This window comes from Hevea brasiliensis, chromosome 10 (assembly GCF_030052815.1).
Source record: "Hevea brasiliensis isolate MT/VB/25A 57/8 chromosome 10, ASM3005281v1, whole genome shotgun sequence".
NCBI classification, from domain to species: domain Eukaryota; kingdom Viridiplantae; phylum Streptophyta; class Magnoliopsida; order Malpighiales; family Euphorbiaceae; genus Hevea; species Hevea brasiliensis.
In genome coordinates this window covers 8675203-8691873 of record NC_079502.1, presented here as the reverse complement: position 1 = coordinate 8691873, position 16671 = coordinate 8675203, and the positions used below count along the sequence as shown (strand labels likewise).

The following is a 16671-nucleotide window of genomic DNA, read 5'->3' as shown; positions in this document are numbered from 1 at the left end:
ATTTCCTATCCCGAATCCCCATTCTTCAATTTTCTTGGAAACTAAAAATCAAAGACAAATAAAAGAACAATTTTTTTGATCACACTTCAATTAGTAGTTGAGCAAACAGATTACGCACATTTCTTAATGACACTGATTACAATCGCAAAGCAAAACCAGCAAGTAAACAATTGCATTTTAAAAATAAATAAATAAATAAAGGAAAATGAAGTGATCGATCGAAGCTCATGGGATTTAGAGAAACTTACGAGACTTTATCAGAATAACTCGCTGAAAGATCCTCGATTTCATGAGGGATTGAGGTTATTTCCAAATTACATTACAAGTCAGTGCCCTGGACTCTGAACCTCTATAAACGACTTGTCGTTCTCGAGTGGAAAAACTGCAACGATGCATGCCGTTTTAAGGGAATTATAAAATTTTAAAAAAAAAACTGTGGGTCCCAAAACTATGAATAAAAGATGTGATCGCGTACATCTCCGGTCTATCATGTCAGCGCTGCCTCTTCAACGCTCTGCAATCCTAGGGTTTTCACTGCTTCTGGTACGCTCATCAACACTTTATATTTTTTAGAAGCCAATTTCTTTTTATTAGTAATTTCTTTTGCCTTTTTAGCTTTAGCGCTATTTGCCACAGAATTTTCTGTTTGGTTTCCTAGAAAACTAGAGCTAAGCAGAAAAAATGAAAAGAAAAAGTGAAATTCAAGATGAGATAATTAAAGCTAGATTTAGACGCATTTCTTTCATATTGCAATATCTTACGCCAATTACTGGAAAATCCATCTCAGGTACGGCGCTTAAAACTTTCCACTTTTCTACTGTGCCATGATATTTTGGTATTGGCAGGGCAATTCCTACTCTACCATTGCAGGGATTGTAGAGGATATAGACTACAAGTAGAAGCAAAAGGGCATCTATTTTATCTGGCTTAAACATTAACTGTGACTTGTAAATGGGGACTTGTGAATTGGGCATTTTTGAATGATTCTGAAGGAGTATTATAAAAATACTGTATTGAATGCTCAGCCTCTTCGCTTATCTCAAAGATAATTATGTCTAAGATTAGTGGATTATTGTTGTACCTGTTGTGTTCTTAACAAGCCAAAGATAATGATGTCCGTGATTCAATTTGATTTCACTTTGCAGCCGAATTTGTCTTACTATGATATAGTGTTATCAATTCATATTATAGCTGCTACATGCAAACTTTAGAATCTTTAGAACTCCTGATGTGAAATTCCACCAAAAGCTTGACTTAAATGAGAACCTTTAGAACTAGAATCCTATTTACTTTGTTTGGAAAGTTATATTTTCCTTATTAAAAAACCAAATTAATGTTGGCACCAGTCTAAAAAAGTAATGTAGTTGTAAAGCAAAGTCCATTGCATTTTAGTAAGTATTTGAAGAGTTAGGTCAATGATAAAAATCCTAGAATGTCATGATTGCATTGTTGCCTAACGCCACCGCTTGAAAATAGGATGAAGGTTGGATCTGCTTCTTATGAAACCAGTTCTCTTTCCTGATTTGTTTAGCATTTACATACTATAATAATCAGCACTTGTTAAAGATGCAAGGGCTTATTATTGTCTTCCTCGGCTTTTTTATCCCAATTCTGTTCTAATTTAACTTTCGTGTGCAGGTTTGTTTTCCTTTTTATTTTTTATTGTTTGCATATATATACAGTTTATGTCTCCTAATTTCAGCTCAAAAACGTGATTTATGAGAATAAATTAGAAAATTGAAAATCCAATTTTGCTTTCCTGCATGCAGATATTGGATGGATGAATACATTGTCTAATGCGCAGCAAGAGAATGATGGAGAGCTCATCTAATCAAGCATATGGTTCAGATGACAGTGAAAGATGTTTTCAGGAGTATGGACATGAATTCACCGAAGATGAGCTCTCAAAAAATATTGATTTATGTCTAGGTGAAGTTGACAAGATCATAGAGCAATCTAAAGAAACTTTACCTTCAATAAGTGATATTGGAGAACCATACATCGGAATGGAGTTCAACTCAAGAGATGATGCTCGAGAATTTTATGTTGCTTATGGGAGGCGTACAGGGTTTACAGTGCGCATTCATCATAACCGACGCTCTCGAGTAAATAACATGGTTATTGGTCAGGATTTTGTTTGCTCCAAAGAAGGTTTTCGTGAAAAGAAATACATATACAGGAAAGATAGAGTTCTTCCTCCCCCACCTATAACCCGAGAAGGCTGTCCTGCAATGTTGAGATTAGCTTTAAGGGATGGAGTTAAGTGGGTCGTCACCAAATTCATAAAAGAGCACAATCATACATTAATGTCTCCTAGTAAAGTACCATGGCGAGGGTCTGCAAAGAATTTGATCGGTGAGGTATGTTTTCTTTCTCAATACATACATGGAGGTACTTCTGATATTTCTCAATAGTTAGTTGGCTGTTTTAATGCCCATTTGTTGCCAGCTGAGAAACTATAGAGGTGGACCCTGGCCAAATTGCTCCTGTCACAAGCAAAGCAAATTCAGTGCTAAACTCAGTCCTAGTGTAAATTGGTTGTGATTAGTCTGGTAGACTATATCCGGCCGTTCAACAATTTATTGCCTAGCCCTCAGCTTGGTGCTATGGCCTTTTTTTGGCATGGTCACTATAGGATAATACTTATTATTTATCAGAATACATTGTGCTGAAATTATTAATGTTACCTTTAATCAGTAAATGAGTCCCCTACATCACATAATGAATCATGGATAAAGATTTATAAATTCCAGGTTTTTTATACATAACTTTCAGGTAAGGAAAATATAAAACACTTTTAGTTCTCCATTTGTTAACAGTTCTCTTTAGTCTTATTTTGCTATTCTCCCCCTAAAATTTGTAATTTTTCAGGATGAGAAAGATAGGAGAATACGAGAATTGACCATTGAGCTTAATAATGAGAAACAACGATGTAAACGTCAGTGTGCTGCTTATCAGGAACAATTACGCATGGTGTTGGCATATATAGAGGAACATACTAATCACTTGTCAAGTAAGGTTCAGGATATTGTTAAGAATGTAAAAGAACTAGAAAATGAGCTTCTGGAGGATTCAGATTGCAAATATGTCTAGAAAAGTTTGTTCATATATTTTCCTTTTATGTGTCATCCTAATTGCAGTTTCACTAATTTTTTTTCCATTCAAGTTTAACTTGGATCATCGTGAATGTCATGTTCATTAGGTTTAACATTTGTCGTACTCTTGATTTTTGCAATAATTGTGTGCATTTCTTGCATAAATAAAATGCAAAATTTTATGATTCTATTGTGAAAATTAAAAGAATTATACTTGGAAATGAAATCAAATGTTGATAATTTGTTTTCGTTATGCCTAAATACTAAGCATATGAAAGAACATGAAAATAATGATTCAACCAAGATGATGGGTATCGCAACTTTGTGCATCTCCCATCTCTTCTGCCTCTTTAATAGAGAAGCAGCACGAAGATACATCCGATCAACCTCGTCAAGGGTGGTTGAGTCGGAGTTCACATCTTTCCCTGATGACTCGGCCACTTTTGAGTGCAGAGAGAGTTGGCACAGCTGCTGCTCAAAATCTTCAGCTTCTCCATTACCTTCAATTGGGAACTTTTCATACTCATCCAAATAAAGATGATTTCGCTTTATCCTGTGTCTCTGTATGAGAGTCGGTCACAAAAATATCATATAGATCTACTGGATCTGATACCATCCCAAAATCCGTAGACCATTCATTTTCAGAGCATCTCTTGCCTGACCATAATTTCTTTCAACCTTTCTGGGCTCTCCAATGGCGTGCCTATGCGTTTAGTGTCGCAATGAGTTTTGCGGTTGCCAGGCAATTCACACCGAAGTGGAAAAGTGAAAGAGTCGCCATTCTAATTTTGCGGGAAAAATAGAGAAAACCCTTTATTATATTTTGGAAACTTTTGTTTTAAAGAAAATGATCCACTTCTATTCCAAAGGTTCTAAACTCGAGGTCCTTACACATGTGGGGAAGGTGTTAGGCACCCCACATCATCTCAAAATGGTAGATGAATTTAAGGATCTGCTCAAATAAATTAATGTCAATAATTTGAAATGGAGATAATTTACAATGTTTGTTCCTTATTTTGATTGAAAATGTTGAAACACTTGAATGTCTCATTCTTAGAGTAAGTCAAATACACAAGTAAGCGAAGCGACCCTAAAAGTGAATTTTCACTCCATTTGATCTTTGTTTTATTTTTTTTCTATGAAAACTTTTTATTCTAGAGAGGTTTCTAAATTTGACGAATAATCTAATGAAATTTTATTTGAAAATTAAATTCCTTTTGAAAATTAAATTGGGCTTTAAAAATTAAATTTGTTGAAATAAAATCTTGCCTAAAATGAAATTATCTTAAAAAATTAATTTATAAATTAAAATTTTTAGAAATTAGATTAACTTGAAAATTAAAATATGTTTGAAATTGAAAATGGATTTTAAAATAGATTTTTGATATTAAGATTTTTATTTTTTTTAATCACATTATTAAAAAAATAGAAGCCAATTATTTTTAAGAAATTGAATTTTAGTTTTATTTTAAAAGGTTTCAGTTATTTTATTAAATACAAATATTATTAAAAGGAGTCAAACATAGATGTGATACAGGTGATGCCTACTTAACATTTTATTAATTTTCTCTATTTTCTTGATTAAAACTTTAATATCGGGAAATGTGTCATTTAGTTCCTAAGGATTCCTATAAATTATAAAAACTTTCAACTCTCTATTGTTAATCTCATCATCGGTGTCCAAATAACTGAGGGTGTTATGTGTATAGTGCGCCTAATTATTTATGAAATGCAACTTATAAATTAAACACATACATTGCTTACAAGTTGATCAAGAGATTTAGCAAGATGCTCCCAAAGCTGGATCTTTCAAAATTCGTAACTCTTAATCGGTTAAATAATTCACATACGAGAATAATATTATGTTTAAATTTATTTTTATCTTTAGAATAGTTTAAGAGAAATTAATCTAATTATTTTGTTTAATTGGGTGTAAGACGAAATTATCATTACGCCCAACAAACCATTAATTATTATTTCTTTAGGTTCAAGATGCAATTATCATCGAATCCATTATCTTTATTTTATTTTATTTTACGAGATTTAAGATGAAATTATCATTAAATCTCTAATTATTTTAGTTTTATTTGATTTATAGAGTTTAAGATGAAATTATCATTAAACTCTAAAATCTTGATTATTATCTGATTTATAAGATTTAACATAAAATTATTATTAAATCCTGAAAAATTTTATATACTTTATTTCAAGTTTGTAGGATTTAAGATGAAATTATTATTAAACTATTATTTTTATATTTTAAATTCTAAGGTCTAAGATGCAATTATCATTAAATCTGAAATAATTAATTCCAAATTTTATAATTAAAAAGATCTAAAATGAGATTATCATTAGACCTAAAATTATTTTAATTTTGTATTTTAGTGCATTTTATGGGGTTTAAGGTTATACTTATATTTAGGTGATGAAACTATCAATCAACCCAACAAATTTTAATTAACGATTGATTTCTTTTTTTAAATATGTTTAAGGTGAAATTACCATAAAATACTAATTAGGGTCCATGATGAAATTATCAATGAACCCAAAGGTTTAATTAATTTATTTCCATTGGACTTTAATAGGGCTTAAGAAGAACTTTCCATTAAAACCCAAAATTTAGATTAATTATTTAATAGGTTTAAATTAACATTACCATTAAACCTAAAGCATTAATTATAAAATTTTATTTTAAATAGGATTTAAAGTGAAATTACCATTAACCCCAAAACTTTAATTTAGATTTTTATCTTTAGAATTTATGATAAAATTATCAATAAGCCTAACAAATTAATATGATTTTGTGAGGTCTAAGATACAATTATCATTAAACCGAAGATCTTGTTCCTTTAATCCAATTTGCTCATTTTCAATTTATTTTCTTGTTTTTAGGATTTATGATCAAATTATCAATAAATCCCAATCAATCTTTTAATTAATAATTTTAATTACAAAGTCTAAGATGCAATTATCAATAGACCTAGAATGATTAATCTTAAATTCATTACAAACAGGGTCTAAGATGAAATTATCATTAGAACTCCGATATTTAAATTTTAATATAATTTAATTTAATTTGTTTATTTACTTTTTTTTTCAAGATTTATGATGAAAATATTAGTAAATTCAAAATTTTAATTAATTTTAATTTTATTTATTTAATATTATTTTCAGTATTTATATGAGATGTAAATAAGATGGAATGGTGAGTCTCATGCCATATAACAAACATGATAAGTATACCGAACCAGTAACACTTATGACAAGCACATGGAATTTACTCTTGTTAATGTATTGTCATAATTCATATCAGTGCATATAATCTTTAGGCCTGAGATAGCACAGTTATCTTGTATATAGGTGGTTTGAGTATAATACTGCTTTTCATACTTGTACTATGTATGGGTATATGGGCATGTGTTGGCTCCTACTAGTTATATATGGAGGTAGGTGTTGATCAAGATAGAATTTGTTACCCTAAGTAAATAGGGATAAAATCCTAGCTATGTTCATTTAATTGTTCTTGATGTTTCAAATTCCTGGCCAGGACAGATAGATTTAATCAGAAAAGAGTTTCTGATGAGAAAATCTTTTTAATCAAGAACTGGAATTAAAAGAGAACATAATATTCATAGTAAATAGAGTTTGACATAATTCATTACTCCAGCTCGAATTGGGATTTTGTAACAGAGATTCTAGTGCATGGTAACATATGATTAAAGGTTCATTTAAGATATTCCTTATTACTAATTAGGTGGCCATGACATGCTATGCTAGGTGTTAACCATGATCTATGAGGTGCATAAAATGATTTAGAGAAATCATTTATGGTAAGAAAGAGTTCTGATGATATTAAGAGTTAATATTATATCTTATTGCCAATTAGTGATAAGCCTAGTGAGTCACACACATACATAAGTAATCACCAAGTTAAATGTGATTTAATTAATTAGTTAAAGAGTTTAATTGATTAATTAAATAGGTTTGGTTTGCAATTAGATTGCAAAGTCCCTAGCATTGCTTGAAACCAAATTTAGGTTATTGGATGTGTAGTATAAGTTAAATTTATATTTAAAGTGTTTAAATATGAATTTAATTATGAGAAATTAATTAATAGAGATTAATTAATTAATTAATTTATATTTGATATAAATTGATTAGAAGAAGAGAAATAATTATTTTGGGTTGAGAACTCAAAATTAAGACACAAGGGTAATTTAATCATTTCACAGGGTGACATGTGGCACCATGAGATGGTGACACATGGCACTACACATAAGCTTGCCATTTGTCTTTCAATCATGTAAGATGATCAAAGTCAAGATTAATTCTAGTTTTGACACTTTGCATAATATGATTGGGTCAATTAAAATTCTGAGCTAATCAGAAGATGACATGTGGAAAGGGTTTTAAGTGGTGACCTAGCTATATAAGGGAAAGGATGAAAGAACAATCTGATTTTCTCAAAGAGGTGCCGCCACCCTTGTTGTCTTCTTCATCTCTTCTTCTTCATCTCTCATCAATTCAAAGAGAATTGCCAACATTCTCTTGAATTAAAATTACAAGAAATCGTTTCTAGTGTCCTATATACATCTATAACATCTCTAAAGGCAAAATCTTAATTTCTAATTGATTGGAAAGGCTTGAGAAGCTGTTCAAGGGGCTACCATTAGTGATCTTGGTGTGGACAAGCTAGAGGGACAACATCTGGGGTCCTAGGTGCTTCACAAAGGTACCAAACACAACTACAGTGCATCAAAAGGTTAGTGCACATGTTCTTAATTTAATCTAATAGTGCATCAAAAGGTTAGTGCACATGTTCTTAATTTAATCTAGGGTTCTAATGAATTAATCTGTTAATTCTAAAATCTTAAATGGCAAACATAGATCCAAATACATATTAAAAGAGTTTTAATATGCAATTGAACATTGAAATCAATAGGTAAAAATTGAATCTTGCATGATGCATGAGACCCTAGAAGAAAATTTTTGAATTCAATGTTCTAATCTAATAATTTTCATGCTTCCGCTCCTTCAATTCCATACTCTGTAAATTATAAATAATCCGAACACCTACATCTCATTTCAACATGATAGATAATTTTTAAACCCATAGAAAACTGAACAATCAATTCATATATCAATAGATCATCTAGCAGAGTATATTTTCAATCTACCCAGCATTATAATTGGTTACCAACAAATAACAATCAAGGTTTCTTTTTCTCAATCACTGTCAAAGCAAAAAGAAATCAACTCAACAACTCAAAACAATATGAATTTTAAAGCTACAAATTTCAAACATCATCTTATCAAAGCCATAAATTTATTTATTTTAACAAAACTCATTAAGATTGAATGAAAATTAATCTAATAGAGTTGTTTGGGATCAAGAAGAGACCTTAATTCTTGGAGCAAAACTGAGAATTGGACAGAAGACAGCTGATGCGAGAATCAAATCTTGGAGGAGACAACGTTTTTTCTTTGGAGAGGAAGAAGATGAGTCCCCTTCTAGAAAAGCTAATGACGTTGCTATGAAGAGTCCTCAGGAGAGGATTAGTTCTTCCCTTTTAAAGAGAGGCTTTTGTCTTTTTGAGAAAGTCAAAGGAAGTGGGAAGGTTCCTCTTTTCACATGGAACTGAGTTGTTTTCAAGAGAGCAATCAAAGGGAAAAGGAAGAGTTTCCTTGTACAGGTAGATAAAAAGTTTAGGAAATTTAATAAAATTAATTCCTTATTAATTGATTTTATTTTGTTTTATTTCTTCAAAAAAAAATGTATAACTAAAATTTAATGGCAACAAATTAAAACCTTATAGAATATTTCTTTTTCCTATAATAAATAAATAAAATTTAGGATAAATTGAAAATGTAAAATGAATTTTATGATCGAAATTAAAATCAAAATTGAATCCAAACAAACCTTTTAATTTGCACTTTTAATTAAATAATAAAAATAAAATTACTATTTGAAAACTAAAATAAAAAAAAAAAAGAAAAATGAAAAGAAAGATTAAAACTGACAATGTCAAGTAAAATTGAGACTGAAAATTGAAAATAGACTAATTATTTTTCACTTTCCTATTTCATTTTATGTAAAAAATTTATTTTAGATCCGGACAAAATAGAGTATTTACATTTAGATTTTGTACCATCATCTTCACTCTTAAGGGTTTTTTTGATGGAATAAGATCCACTTTCAGCTTTGCCTTCAGCCTGTGCTTTAAGCAACATAAGGTCCTGTTCAAGCCTAGGAATATATCTCCTAACTGCCCGAAGGCCATGCCTATACTTAGATTTATCCAAAGCCTGCAAAAGATGGATAGGAAGGAAAAGAGAAATCAGCAGAGAGATGAATTTTCAAGGATTTAATGTCTCTCTGTTGAATTAATAAGAAAATCAAATCAACAAGAATATGTACATAGGTCTGGAAAGCTTGCTTCCATTAGCAAGCATTATTTCACAAGAGAGAAGTATTTATCAAGTGGTGGAAGTACTTGATAAAGGGTGTTTAGCAACAGAAATTTGTAAAAATGATTAAGCATTGTTCTCCAACAAATATTACAAGAGAAACAATATCTTAATTTTACTTCTAAATGCAGTGAGGAAGAAAGTGAGACATTTTCATGTTCATATATATATATACACACACACACACACACACACACACACACACACAAAATCATTGCATTACAAGGCCACTAGGGCAATGTTCATACATTGTAGAAATTACAAAAAAAGTATCATGTGGTTCCACCTATTTTTCACTTAAGGGTATATGGTTCACTTTATGACAAAGTAGTATCCTGAGATTTCACATCATTAGCAAAAAACGACTTCCCATCTATTCTCCGTCCATAGCTGGTGATGTGGACAAAAAAGGTGATGATGTGGAATAAAAAAATAATCTATCAAAGATATAATTTTTTTAATAATTTAACCAAAAGAAAAAAGAACTCTTGAATCTCTCCATCTCTTCTCCTCCTCTTCCTCCTCCTTTCCACCTACATCACCAGCCTTTTCTTGAACTCCACCATCACAATGACCACCGCATATGGTGCATCCTTAATATCAATGATGGTTTTGCAGATGATTACTATGATCTTGTGATAGCTGCTAAAAATTCTGAAAGTTTCAAGCTGTTGGAGCCTTCCAAGAAATCTAGAAAGGAGCAGAACCAAGAAAAGTTACTTGGAACTATTGATACAACTGAGGTTATAGAATATGAAATTTGGCAAGAATTTTAAGAAGACCTTATTGAAGTTGTCATTACTAACTTAGTTTTCTCTTTCCTCCCTCTCTGTCTTGCTACTACTCAGAATTTGCTATACAGGAAATTCCCATGTGAACATGGCATAATATATACTAAATTTTTTAGTGGATTGCTTTCAAGCAACTGTGTTCTTCAAATCTATTTAAGTGTCACACATCATATATTCTACAAATGTTCTATATCCATTGCTTAAACAAGTAAGGGAAGAAGTTGGAGCCAGTCATATTTTGCAGGTGATTACTAATGGTGATGAGCAACAAGGAATAAGGAATTCTGCTACTAACTTCACCATGTTGCAAAGAATGCCAGATTTTAAACTCAATTTACAAACTATGATTACCTCACAAGGGTGGATGGATTGCCCATATGCGAAGCAATTAGGAATATTAGTTATGTTAGATATTATAAGTAGTCTTTCAATTTGGCCTTCATGCATCTTGATCACAAGCATTATAAACAACTATTGATATTATAAAGATTCCATAAGTTCATTAGAAATTTATATCAACATCTATGATGGACCTCAAGTCACAGTTATTGATGCCAAAACAAACATATTAACTATACTCTAATATGTCTATTGATTGAGTCCCCCTCATCTTGGCATAAACACTGAATATTTAGGCCTATCCATAATATCAAAGTCCCAAATTCCATGAGGTATGAGCATTAATAAGTTAAAAGTTGAGCCTTTGCAATTGGGACATGTGGTGTACATCCAGCATTTTGATGCTGAGGATATAAACTAAGCAAGTTTTCATTTTCATGACCATGCCACTGATGTTTCCAACGTGATTTTAACTTCTCATTGTCATAGCACCTATCTCTATAAGTTTTGGTTTTTTTTTCTTCAATTATTAATTTTTATGTTTAGTGATTAACAGTTCGCATCATGATTAACGTGCCATCATTTGACAGCTACTCACCAAATATTAAGGAAATAAAAGTAATCAAACATTAAAGTAGCTAGTTGATTCTTTGATTTGCTTGGACATGAGAACTTAAAACATCTTGTTGTACTTGTCTTTGCAAATAAAACTCAAGGAAGCCATGACCCTGGCTGAAATAAATGATGTTCTTTCTCTTCATAACATTTAAATCAAGATTAGCACATCCAAGCATGTTGTGCACTTACAGGTGAAGGTCTATATGGAGTAATAGAAAAAGAAAAGAAATAGTGTAGTATTTTATATCAAAAGAACATAGCATAACAGAGTATAACTAAGAAAGTATTAAATCATTTGCAGGAGCAGCTTGTGCCCAACATTCTTACAAACTTATTAAACTCCAATTTGTCCAATAACTCCAAGAAGCCTTCTTGATTCAATTTGCTACTCACCACTGGTGAAGAGATTAAGGCTGCAGGAGTTGGTTATGCATCAAAGTAGGTGACGCAGTAGCTGTCATAGAATTTGATCGATGAAAGTAATTTGAAAGGGCTTTCTTCATTGGCCTCTGCCATCGAGTGCTGCAGAGCATGGAAGAAAATAATTTTTTTTTTATTTATAATCTATAATATTAAAATTAAAAAATAATAAAAAATTTCATGTTAGCATTTCTCTAACACCGTTTATATAAAATCCTCACTTTGCTAACAGCGTATAAAGTGAATCATAGACCTTAAAGTGAAAATAAGTGAAACCGCATAATACTTTTTTGTAATTTTTCCATGTTTGATCACTATGAAATGATGATAAATATTTGACTTCTCATAGTTATTCATGAAGGATTCCAAATGAGAACAGGAAGGAATGAAAATAACCTTCTTTCTAGTAAGAGTGACCCTAGATGACATTATTTCTATTGGTGGCTGAGAACAATTCTTTCCTCTATACATGATCACTGTGTTCCCTTCATGAATATCTAGCATAACCCCTCTAGTTAAACATGCCAGCTCAGCAGCAATCTCCTTGACCTCCTCTAGTGAGAATGTCTTTAGCACTACCTTTAAGGTATGATGTTTCTTCCAATGCAAGTGCATCTTAAGAATTACACTGTGGTAAATTCCCTTTCTTCCAATTGGCACATAATTCTTGCACTTTAGGTCCATCTTTAAAAAGAAGAGCTCTTATGGGGTCAATATCTCTGGATCATGAGTTGCTTCTGATGATTCGGTAGGTTCAATCTTCTTCAAAGCTTGAACAAACCTTTCCTCTTTCTTTCTAACCCTCAGTAGAAAAACATTAACAAATCATATATTGAAGGTATTGTTAGTAGTATGTCCTAGAACATATCATTTTGTATGTATCTTATACATATTTTATTAATAAAAGGACTTTTTCATTTACATAATGTATTTATGTGTAATGGAAAAGGTCCATTGATATTTTGTTAAAAATTCTATTCTTAAGTTGTTAAGAATATGAGTGACAGTATTTCTAGCACAAAGTATCATAAATTAGTTCACAATTGAGGATACTTCACACAGGACATGACTTATCCAGAAATATTGTAATCATGTTTGTTCCCAAGGTATTTATATGAGATATAAATAAGATGGAGTGGTGAGTCTCATGCCCCATAACAAACATGATAGGCACTTATACATGATAAGTAGGCCAAACCAGTGACGCATATGACAACCACATGGAGTTTACTCTTGTCAATGCATTGTCATATATCATATCAGTGCATATAATCTTTAGACCTGAGATAACACAGTTATCTTGTATGTAGGTGGTTTGACTTTGATACTGCTTTCATACTTGTACTGTGTATGGGTATATGGGTATGTGTTGGCTCCTACTAGTTATATATGGAGATAGGTGTTGATCAAGATGGAATTTGTTACCCTAAGTAAATAGGGATAAAATCCTATGTTCATTTAATTATTCTTGATGTTTCAAGTTCCTGGCCAAGACAGACAGATTTAGTCAGAAAAGAGCTTCTGACAAGAAAATCTAATTAAACAAGAACTAGAATTAAAAGAGAACATAATATTCATAGCAAATGGGCTTTGACATTAACAATGACTCCAGCTCGAATTGGGATTTTGTAACAGAGAGATTCTAGTGCATGGTAACATATGATTATAAGTTCATTTAAGGTATTCCTTATTACTGATTGGGTGGCCATGGCACGCTATGCTAGGTGTCAACCATGGTCTATGAGATGCCTAAAATGATTTAGAGAAATCATTCATGGTAAGAAAGAGTTCTGATGATATTAAGAGTTGATATCATATCTCATTGCCAATTAGTGATGAGCCTAGTGAGTCACACACATACACAAGTTAATCACTAAGTTAAATGTGATTTAATTGATTAATTAAAGAGTTTAATTGATTAATTAAATAGGTTTGGTTTGTAATAAGATTGCAAAGTCCCTAGCATGGCTTAAAACCAAATCTAGGTTTTTGGATGTATAGTATGAGTTAAATTTATATTTAAAGTGTTTAAATATGAATTTAATTGTGAGAAATTAATTAATGGAGATTAATTAATTTATATTTGATATAAATTGATTAGAAGAGGAGAAATAATGATCTTGGGTTGAGAACTCAAAATTAAAACATAAGGGTAATTTGGTCATTTCACATGGTGACATGTGGCACCATGAGATGGTGACACATGGCATCATATAAGTTTGTCATTTGTCTTCCTATCATGCAAGGTTATCAAAGTCAAGATTAAGTCTAGCTTTGACACTTGGCTTAATGTGTTAAGTCAATTAAAAATAAGATGCAATGTAGTGGTGACATGTGGCAAAGGGTTTAAGTGATTATTTGACCTAAGTATATAAAGAGAAGTTATAAGAAAAATCAGCCACCTCTCCTTTCTCTCTTATATGTGACGGCACAAAGTGTTCTTCTTCTCCTCTCTTCTTTTCTCACTTGTTTCAAAGAAAATCCCTTGGTTTCTTTGAATTAAAATTGCTAGAAATTGTTTCTAGTGTGCTATACACACATACAACCTCTCTAAAAGCAAAACCCCAAATTATAATTAGTTGGTAAGGCTTGAGAAGCAAAGTTGGGGGCTGCCCATTGGTGATCTTGGTGTGGACAAGCTAGAGAGACAACACTTAGGGTCCTAGGTGCTTCCTAAAGGTGCCAATTGCATTCATAGTGCATCAAAGAGGTTAGTGCTCAAACTCCTCTTTTAAACTAGGGTTTAAATGAATTAATTTGTTAATTCACAATCTTGAATGGCAAACATAGATCCTAATACATATTAAAAGTGTTTTAATATGCAATTGAGCATTGAAATTAATTAGGCACATAAGAGATGTGGTATGATGCATGAAACCCTAGAAGAAAATTTTTGAAATTCAATGCTCCAATGCACCAATTATCATGCTTCCACTCCTTCAATTGGTATCAAAGCCACTATATTTGCCATTAGGATTGAATATGAGATTTAATTGTGTGATTGGATCAAATTTGGATTGATCTAAAGTTGTTTGGGTGCCATATGTGTGGCGGCATGTATGTTGTTATGCTTCAATAGGTGGCGGCATGGTTGAGTACCCCAACGGTGTGCATGGTTTTGGGCTTTTAGGCTTCTTTATGCAATTATTGTATATCTAAAGGCCCATAATTAGGCTCATACCTAATTAAATTATTTAATTAGGAATTTTAATCACACAATTAATTTATGAAAATTGTTTTCATAGAGTTAAATTTGGAAAAGGGTTTCTAAATTTAATTTGTTTGAATGAGATTCAAATCTGAATTTTTTGATTGAATATGTGATATTCAATTTAATTTTTTAGTATGTATATTTTATTTAATTGTTAAATTTTAATATGCATGATGGATGATAATAGACTGTAGACACCATATTTTGGCCGACCATCGAAGGCCAGGATCTATTAAAATTGAAACTTTATTATCCGCTTTCAACTGATCTCCCCAATCACAGGTAGCTTTTCCGAACTTACTGATTGCTTGCCCCTGGAACAAATCAATCTCACGCTCTAGTTAGGTTGTTTTCCGATCTCTGGGTCTTCATCAGATGAGTTCGAGTCAACATTGGGTCTCCGGACCGTTCAATCCTGCCTACTGATATTCTCTGATCTCTCTGTACAGATATTGTGAAATATTTCTTAAAATAAATTTAAGGTTTCTATCCGGTCTAATAATGTTTCCAAGTCAATGTCAAATCTTGGCAATTCTAGTATTTTAAAGTTTCATCCGGTATTTGATCATGACTTAGCCCGATCTCATGTTCACGTATAATGTTTTTCCAATCTCTTATCTTCTGATCGCTTTTAAGTTTAATGTTTGAACTACAGTCAATCAAATAAATACTCAGACAATTTGGTTCGGACGTTTTCCGATCTTATCAACGAAATTGAACAAAAAGAGACTTCAATTCATTTCAAAATAAAATGTACAAGTCAATTAACAAGAGGGGTCCACTCCGCCCTGCGCCCTAGTTACATTCTGCTCTCCCTCCTCACCCCTGGGCTCTTCATCACTCTCCTCTTCGGCCTCTGGAATGAGCTGATTCATCCAGGAGAAGTCCTCCTCAGGATAGCGCTTCTTTAGTTCGGCCAGGAGGTCGTTATGGGCGTTCACATATGCCCCAGCCTCTTTTGTAGTGCTCTCCTCCTCCTTGGCCTGGAGCTCCTCCTCCTTCACCCGAAGTGCCTCAGAAAAATGAGCGAGATCGGCAGATCGATTAGCTCAGGAGACTTCAAGTTCCTACTCCACTTCGGCTATCTTTCCTTCGCACTGCTTCACCCGATCCTCTAGTTGGGCGATGTAATCATTGGCAGAGGAGAGCTGAGCCTTTATAGCTGAGGCATCCTGGACCCCCTTAAGAATTTCCCTCCTTAAGGCGTGGGCCTTTTCTCTGATCACATGTTGATTGGCAATAGCTTCCAAGCCCAAACTCATTGTTTGAGTTAAAATATCGTCGATACTCTCCTCTGCCAATATGTTCTGATCTTCTTGGAAGCAGATGGAAGCGCCCATGACTTTGGCTAGCCTAGGGTTCCCTCGGGTGGAACGGTTCCTTTCTAGTGATTGGATGAGGAGTTGAGCTCCCCGGGAAAGCGTCCTAATGGTAGGGCCAGAAGACTCCCCTTCCACATTGAAAGAGATCGGTGGAGGCGGAGGAGGCGGACATTCAATCTGCCAAGGTGGAGAAACGGTGACCTCTACTTCAGAGATCGACTGCTCTTGAAGTCGAGGAGGGGAGCTCGGTATTTCTACCAAATCTCGCTGAGGTGTCTGAGCAGCGGAGCAGTAGCCTCCTTCATTGCTCGCACTTTTCGGGACACCTCCCTCTTTCGCTTGCGACTCTCTTTAGAAGCATCACCGCCCACCATACCTGCACAAAGAAGAAGTCAGTGAGTTCGCTA

At 32.8% G+C, this 16671-nt stretch overlaps 1 protein-coding gene and 1 pseudogene across 3 annotated transcripts; one reads left to right on the top strand and one right to left on the bottom strand.

Annotated features, from left to right (window-relative positions):
• The first annotated feature begins 442 nt into the window (after positions 1–442).
• Positions 443–3283, top strand: LOC110670031 (uncharacterized). Of its 3 annotated transcripts, XM_058129137.1 has the most exons (4): positions 487–543; positions 788–1638; positions 1770–2360; positions 2872–3283. In XM_058129137.1, the coding sequence occupies exons 3-4, from the start codon at positions 1797–1799 to the stop codon at positions 3091–3093; spliced, it is 786 nt and encodes a 261-aa protein (XP_057985120.1). In that variant the 5' UTR covers positions 487–543; positions 788–1638; positions 1770–1796; the 3' UTR covers positions 3094–3283. The 3 variants fall into 3 exon arrangements, with proteins under 3 accessions (XP_021687651.2, XP_057985120.1, XP_021687648.2); XM_021831959.2 differs by lacking the exon at positions 788–1638 and having other exon boundaries at positions 443–543; XM_021831956.2 differs by lacking the exons at positions 487–543; positions 788–1638 and adding an exon at positions 558–787.
• LOC110670039 (uncharacterized CRM domain-containing protein At3g25440, chloroplastic-like) lies at positions 3168–16282 on the bottom strand (annotated as a pseudogene).
• Positions 16283–16671: the final 389 nt, after the last annotated feature.